The sequence below is a fragment of the Saccostrea cucullata genome, unplaced genomic scaffold (assembly GCF_032062105.1).
Source record: "Saccostrea cucullata isolate Sc308-1 unplaced genomic scaffold, CSIRO_AGI_Scuc_v1 ctg1994, whole genome shotgun sequence".
Lineage (NCBI taxonomy): Eukaryota > Metazoa > Mollusca > Bivalvia > Ostreida > Ostreidae > Saccostrea > Saccostrea cuccullata.
In genome coordinates, this window is record NW_026937024.1 from 59,999 (window position 1) to 68,261 (window position 8,263).

Sequence of the window (8,263 nt, forward strand, 5' to 3'; positions counted from 1 at the left end):
CGATTATTTTATAACTATGTGTAGTTGAAAACTCGTGTTATACTGTTGGCAATGTATTGAATAGAGTTATCCAGGCGTATAAATATCGACGAAATCGTGCAAGGCGTTATCGCGCTGTGGTACAATACACATTATTTCCTATGTAGCTTGTAACACGAGCTTTGATTGGTTACAAAGTCGGTTGTAAATTTCCGTACATCCGACTTGAGCAGGGGGTAAATAAAACGTGACGTCACAATGCATACTTTAACTATAATACAAAGCAAATGACATGACGTCACAATGCACTGTAGTACGTAGGAAATCTTATCGATAGGTTGAGACACGGTAGATTGGATTTATGATTTTACAAAGAATTTTTACGGATACATAGGAAATAAATTCGGCCTTCGGCCTCAGGGTGTATGGAATAAAACCCGGGGTAAATCCCCGTACACCCTTGATTGAACCTGGATAATAATAATTATAATACATATCGAACAACCCTCGTACTGTGAAATCACTAATTTTCGCGTGTTTAATTTCGTTGTTTTCTGGGTATTAAGAGACACACGAATTCATGTCCACCACGAAATGTAAAATGTCACTTATATAACTACTCAACAATTCTTCATCCACGAATTCAAATCCCCAAGAACCAAGCGTTTTAACTCAAACCATGAAAATATGAAGATTTATCAGTATCTTACTTCAGACAATATCAAGCAATATTTACATTTCCAATGTCTTTGTTCGAGATAAAATTACAAGTAATTAATGTACTTAATTTTCCATCAATGTACTTGTTCATCTATAGGCGCGGTTAAAAAAAAACGTGCAGGGCAGGAAAAATAGAGGCAAGAAGTGGGGTTTCTAGCGTGTGGATTGGCGGAATTAATAGCATGTAATTTTAAGGAATAACTGTCTTATTTTTCGATTTCATAATTTGGAATTGGAATCTGTGGTTTTGCTTTCCTTGGCTACTATTGGACTTTTACGAGGAGCGCTGACTTTTACAGTTGATGGTTTAATTTTACACTATGACAATGTACGGAAGTTCTTTACGATATAAATATAACTCAACATTTAATTAAACGAAAATAATGGATTACATGTATTTCAATGCACATAAAAGTTTTCCTTGAAGAAAACGACAACCACTCTACCCTTAACTCTCAGCTCACATAATATTAGAAGTGCCTGTAACACAATACCTATAGCCTTTAGAAATGTTTTCTGATCTATTATCAATTATACACCTCCGTACAATACAGGTTTATATGTCCAAATAAACCGTCAACCGTTGAAGTCAGTGCTTCTCAAAAAAGTCCAATAACAGACATCATACTTTTATTTTCAATACATCTCCGCTCAAGATAAGTTAAAAATGTTGAAGTCCATGGTAGAGGTCAGTGTTAAAAAAGAAAAAAATCAACAACAACCTTATTATTATGTTTTTATGATTTATTTTCTGTTGATTTTACATATGTATTTCATTATGTAAGCTTTAATTGAATGTGGCAGTTCATTCTGAGGGTTGTTATCATTACACTGTAGAATATGAGTAACAAAATACATGAATAAAATGATATTTACAAATTCTAAGGTCATTTATTTATTAAAAACTTTGTGAGCTAATAACAAGGAAAAAAATCAAAATTTTTACCTTCTGTACCTCCCTTACGTAAGTACAATTACCAATGGAGATTTCGTACAATAATATTTTTCTGATTAACATTATCAAAATAACAGTAAAAAAACTTTTTAGACAAAAATGTACACTTTATCAGCTGTGAATTATTTATCAAACATTAGAGCAAATCGAAGTTAAACTGCACTAGCAGTAAAACCATTGGATAAAACTAGTCTTATTTTTTTACAAAACAAATAAAAATCAAGGAACCATATCAAATATTTTAGTCATTCTCTTTTATAACATATTTACAGGTGTATATTTCTATATCCGTCTCAGATCCTGTGACACGTTCTGGTATAAGCTATCTATAATCTCTATATCCACCTCTATACACTCCATGACCTCTCCAATGGCATCTTGGAGATCGGTTGTCATGGTAGCCATGCCTGTTGTCAGGGTAACCATGCCTATTGTCATGGTGACCATGTCTGTTGTTGTGATGTCCGTGTCTTCCGTCATCATAGCGATTTCTATCGTAATGATGCCTGTTGTCATGGTAATGCCTGTTCTGACCATGATGACTGTTCGTATCTCTGAAATGTAGAAAGACTGTAACGATAAATTTTGGCGTATTAAATTATTTTCATAATTCTGATCTCTGATCAATATCTTATTATACAGTGAAAGTATATCATTGAGGGAGTTAGCAAGATTCCAGTTCTCAAAGGCCAGGACTATTTCTCCAGGCGTAGAAGTGATGATTTCTAGTGATAATTCTGATGTCTGATCATTATTACTCAGTATTAGATACTTTTAACTACTGACCTATCTCCGTGAGAATGTCTATCATGTCTTGATAATTTCTATTGATAATTCTGATGCATGATCATTATTACTCACTATTAGTTACTATATACTACTGACCTATCTCCGTGAGAATGTCTGTCATATCTTGACCAGCCCTGTTCGATCATTATTACTCACAATTAGTTACTTTTAACTACTGACCTATCTCCGTGAGAATGTCTGTCATGTCTAGACCTGCCTCTGTCCTCTTGAGGTCGATCATACTGGTTATAGCTGGGGGATCTGTGATCTCGATTTCCGTGTGATCTGTTGTCATGATGTTGGCTGTTGTGGTGGCCACCACTATATTGTCTATCATCCTCTGAAGACTTGAAACACAAAATATCACTGGATTATTACACACGATGACTGAAACTATATTAACTCTATCGTAGCCCAAAATGAATGTCACTTTTGCCACAAAGACACAAAATAATCTTTTCTTACTTTACTTTTCAAAAGTTTCAAATAACAAAGATTCCCATAAATGTTCAGTATCAATAGCAATAGGACTGAGGTAAACATTAAGTTGGGGGATAAGTAATATCTTAAGATTTACTTGTATATCAACAAACATGTCGAGACTACTAGATTTTCTGACGTCGGCATAAATTTGCATGTACAGTAGCTATCTGTTTACTTTACCTACTGATGAATGAGCCACAATGCATTGTGGGCTACTACAAGTACCCAGCTGTGTGGAAAATAAAGGACAACTTGAATTGTCCCTTGGAAACCTATTTTCAATTCTTTTTTTGAGATTTGTGAAAGAAATATTTAAAATGATGTATGTTCTTTCATTTCTTTGCTCATATTCACACAATTTGCTTTATGAAGTTTTATATCAACTTATAATACATCGGCCTGATCCATTGTTCAAAGAGATGTGGGTGCTATCGTGTGGATAAAACATTGAGTTTCTGTCATGGGATATGCGTGTACATAGTTTTAGCAGCAGTATATAGGTTCTTGGTTTTAGACAGCAGGAGAAGGTTTGTAATTATTATTTTACCTCTCAATGTTATCAGAGAGTGTTTTATGTACATGCAAACGTCAAAGCGTTTGTACGGTATTCGAAGCAACTATTTGTCACCTAAAACACCTCTAATATTAAATGTGAGCGTGGAGCAATGTCTTTAGAATATAATCTTTCGATTTTGGTCTTATAAGTGATAAAGAAGGTCTACAGTTTTTCCGATGACGAGTAAGATATTGTGCAGTAAACTGACGAAAACCACGTGTCGCCATTGAATCGTAAACATGTAGTAGACTGTCATGCTTTGGGACTCATTCACTTGATTGGAGAACGGGTGTGACGAAGACATCGTCACGTGTTGAAAATTGCCTTTCATATAAGGTAGTGGTCTCGACCTGACAAAGTACCACTTGGAAAGCCGAATTAGTCAACAAGTCTCGGGAATTATTCAACGTGATTTTCCATCCACGTAAAGATCATATGAATGTATATTGCTATTAGCAGTTGTTTTGTTCCCAAGCTTTTACATTTAGCTAGGCCTGTTGACAGCTTGATATGCATAAACTTTAAATCTATGGGACAATGCACAAATTCAAAATCTACAGGAAAATGTAACATCGACTTTTTAAAAAATCAATTTCGGAAAAACTTAACAAATGAATCAAAGCTACTGTTTCGAAAAAAAAAATCATGTAGAATATTTTACAGTTAGTGAAAGTTTATCAGCCTAATCAACTTGCAAGAATATAATCTTCTTAAATTCTTTTGAATATTGTTCGTAATATAGAGCTCTGTTATAGCCCTCCTGTTTTTGATATGAAATACATTTGTAATCTGTATCTTCAGCATGAAAATGCAATCATGTACAATTTAACACAAGGTAGAAATTTAAGAAGTTACGTTGCTCTATTCTTAAACTGAATAATTTAAATTCATCAGAGGATCCTGAAACTGATTTCTGGAAAACACAGACAATGTACAATGCCAATTAAATAATTATATGCGGTATATTGCATATATTTGCCCTTACGAAAGTCAAACTTTCTACTTCCTGATATGTGCTGAATTCAATAAATTGTATGATAAATATAAATTAACAGAACATATTATAGTTCAAAATAGTTTATTCACAATATTTGTTTTTATGACGTCGCAAACTAGTCCGATTTTATATCCTTTTTCAGAAAGAGGCCAAAATTGACAAAATTTCAACAATTTTAGCTTTAAATTTTATAGAGCGCAATTTTGTTCAGAAACAATATTTACATATTTCATTGATATTATCATTCGACATATTATATCAAAAAATTGATCCTGAACACACATGCGCTCGATGACTTTTACTCAAAATATCGACGAAATATGTACTTTTTTTCTGTAGAATTCATAAAAAACTGAAATTTACGTCTTTTTAGACGTCATTACGTAAATATTACGTCATTACTTAAGAAAATATTCAGTGCTTTGAAGTCAGCATATACCCCCCTGTTTTAAAACTTAATTAAATATATCTTCATCAAAGTTTGATTTGGGGGGCAAATATCGGTTATTACCGAATAAAATTCTTTCAAATTAAAATCCATTTAGATACCTGCCCTCTTAAACACAAACTGCAAAGATCTAGAGATCATTTTAAACTTACACTTTTTTGATGACTTCCTCTACTTCCGTCTGTATTCTCACTACTGCTTTGACTTTCTCCACCTTCAGCTTGCCTGCTAACCTTTTCCCCACTTTTCTTTTTATCTCCTCCATCATCTGAGCTTGGGATTCCTTCATGACCTACGTCAGCAGATGACGTATTCCCTGTTGGAGGGGAATGCCCTTCTCATCAAGACCACTTCTCCTGTTGTCTTAGTTTTGTATTCCTTCCCTGTCTTCTGTTGTTTCTCCATTTCATTTGGTTTTTCGTTTCTCCTGTCTTCTCTTCCAATTTGTTCTCCATATCCTCAGGCTCCACTCCCCCTTCCTCTTTCTTTTCATAAACTTCCATGGTTTCTACCTCTGAGGACTCGATTTCTGGATCATCTTCTGTCTTACTTTCTTCACATGATTCAGAGATGACTGATGTCCCTTCTTCAAATGAACTGTTTTCTTCTTTAGCTTTTTCTTCATTGACATCGAGTTAAGCTTCTTCACTCGGGGCATTGTTTTCCTTCATCTGACCCACAATTTCTCCTTCCGTTTCCATATCTTCTTCACTATTTGTCCCCCGCTTGAAAAGTGGGGGATATTAATTTGGGTCTGTCTGTCCGTCCGTCCGTCCGTCCGTCTTTCTGTCTGTCTGTAACGCTTTCGTTTCCACACGATATCGCGAGAACCCTTTAAGCTTTCGCAATGAAATTTTGCATAGCAACTCCCTATGAGCTAAAAAAGACCCTTATTGATTTTGAGGTCAAAAGGTCAAAGGTCAAGGTCATAAATTCGCAAATTCTGTCTGTTATAACACTTTCGTTTCCGCGCGATATCTCGAGAACCCTTTGAGCTTTTGCAATGAAATTTTATATAACAATTTCCTGCGGCCTAAGGAAGACCCCTATTGATTTTGAGGTCAAAAGGTCAAAGTTCAAGGTCGTAAATCTATACATTCTGTCTGTATGAAACACTATCTTTTCCGGGCGATATCTTAAGAAGATTTTTAGCTTTTGCAATGTAAATGTTATACCAAAAGTCCCTAGGACCTCTCTCACCCCTCTCAAAGTGTCCCGCCCCGCTTGTTTTATCTGTACTTATTGTATTACATGTCTCTATTTTTAGCAGAGGGGCATGAGGCGAGTTATTACGTATAAAACAGGTTCTCGGTGGACTTTATATTCTTATTACATCTAATAGAACTGTTTAATGAATGTTAAATTAGGCACCATGCATAGTGTAAAATTTTGACAATATCAAACGTGTATATATAATACATATATGTGACTTCATCTTTGCATAAAACTTACGTTAAGTTAAAGCGGCGCCGTGGTCTAGTGGTTATGTCTCTCGCTTCACATGAGAGAGGGCCCGGGTTCGCATTTCCGATGATCTTTTTTTTTTTTTTTTGAAATAGGTTTCTTTTTACTAAATGATAGGATTCAGCATGTGAAATAAAAAAATTATGAGTTCTGGCTTGTACAAACTCATAAAATCATCATAACAGTGTGATAAATATTCCATATAAAAAGACTCTTCAATGCACATAATAAGCAATCAAACCTTTATATCCATATTTGCATATTTTATTTGCTTCAGTATACATGTATATACATTTAATAATTCTACAAATTCAGTCAAGGGGATCCGAACCCCAGAACTGGATTACTTTTTCCCTAAGCGGGGGACACAAATTCTCTGAATTAGCTTGTTTCTTCTTGGTTTTCTTGGCTTTGTGTATTTTCCTCTTCCAATGCCTGATCTTCCATTTTTTCAAGCTTTGATGAAACTTTCTCAGGGTCTACTTCCTTTGTTTCAGGAAGAGCCTCTTTCTACTTTGGTTCCTCTGTTACTTCAGTCAGACTTTCTCACTCTTTGTCTTCCTCTGAAAAGTCAGTTGTGTCTTCTTTAGGTGTGGATTCGTCTTCCAGGCCAGGGTTTGACTCGTGCTGTACGGAATCGGTTGAAGAATCCTTGTCTGGAGACAACATTTCTTGCTTTATATCTTTCTGTTGCTGTATGGAGTCTTCTGCCGTATCTGTTTTTGGGGACATTATTTCCTGTTTATTCCTTGTCTGTTCTTCCTTACTGTCCTCCTCCTTGTAAAGATATAAAAAAGATTTTCTCAGCTCTGACTCATTTGTATCTATTTCTTGTTTCACAACATCAGTCTCTGTGTTCACTTTGCTACCATCAACATTTTCGGTCTCCACATCTGGAATTTCTTCTGAAAACGACTGCTCGTTCTACTTTAAGCCTTCTTCCATATCCTTTAACTGTGATAGACTTTCTATTGTTGTTTGTCCGTTACTCTGATTAGTGCTAATTGTGTCATGTTCCTTCTGTTTACATTGCTCAGATTGCCTTTGATCAGGTGAGCTGTCACGCTCTTCCATTTACACTACTTTAGGATGCTTCCACATCAGTTTCTGCTTTTCTGACCCAGTGGTTCTTGAGAAGATTTTTATTTTTTTTCCAATATATTTACATATAAAACATTGATTCCAAATTGTGGCCCCGAACTACAGTACCCGCATCGTTATTCTTTACAGGATACACGATACGATAGGATACACGCACGATACGATAGGATACACGCACGATACTATAGGATACACGCACGATAGGACAGGGTACACGCACGATAGGATAAATGCAAAACACGATAAACGCAAAACACGATAAACGCAAAACACCATAGACCTGATAAACGATCTTCACGATAGGATAAACGCAAAACCTGATAGGATTTTTTCAAAATGCGGAACGTTTTCTGACAAGACGAAAAGATTATTTTGTTTAGATACTACAATATTTTAATTTAAGTACTTGCAAAGCTTCAAATCTAAATTATAAAGTACATTTAATTATTATATTTAAAAAAAAAATTGAGATCACTGGTAATTTTACAAAAGTTGTCTTTATACATATTTTTTGACAATGATTAAATGGATTATTATGAAATGGAGACTAATTTTTTTTTTCTACTTATGGGTGTGGATTTATAATTATTTGTGTAAATATTGAAATTCTCATCTTAAGATTAAACTATGACTCCGTAGAAGACCGGCAGAAAGACTGGTCCAAAGTAATCAGCTTTAAAGAACTATATAGTTCAAGAAAATTAATTTCCTGAGTAGAAATCTAAATTATTGTTAATATAATTGCGCTCTGCATTAATACATTAAACTGTG

The 8,263-nt window shown here is 34.7% G+C and overlaps 1 protein-coding gene across 1 annotated transcript; it reads right to left on the reverse strand.

The window, feature by feature from the left end:
• Window positions 1-1,936: 1,936 nt before the first annotated feature.
• On the reverse strand, window positions 1,937-5,256 carry LOC134247079 (uncharacterized). Its single transcript, XM_062729420.1, has 3 exons — window positions 5,080-5,256; window positions 2,624-2,790; window positions 1,937-2,208 (listed from the first exon to the last, which is right to left on the reverse strand). The coding sequence occupies exons 1-3, from the start codon at window positions 5,214-5,216 to the stop codon at window positions 1,937-1,939; spliced, it is 576 nt and encodes a 191-aa protein (XP_062585404.1). The 5' UTR covers window positions 5,217-5,256.
• Window positions 5,257-8,263: the final 3,007 nt, after the last annotated feature.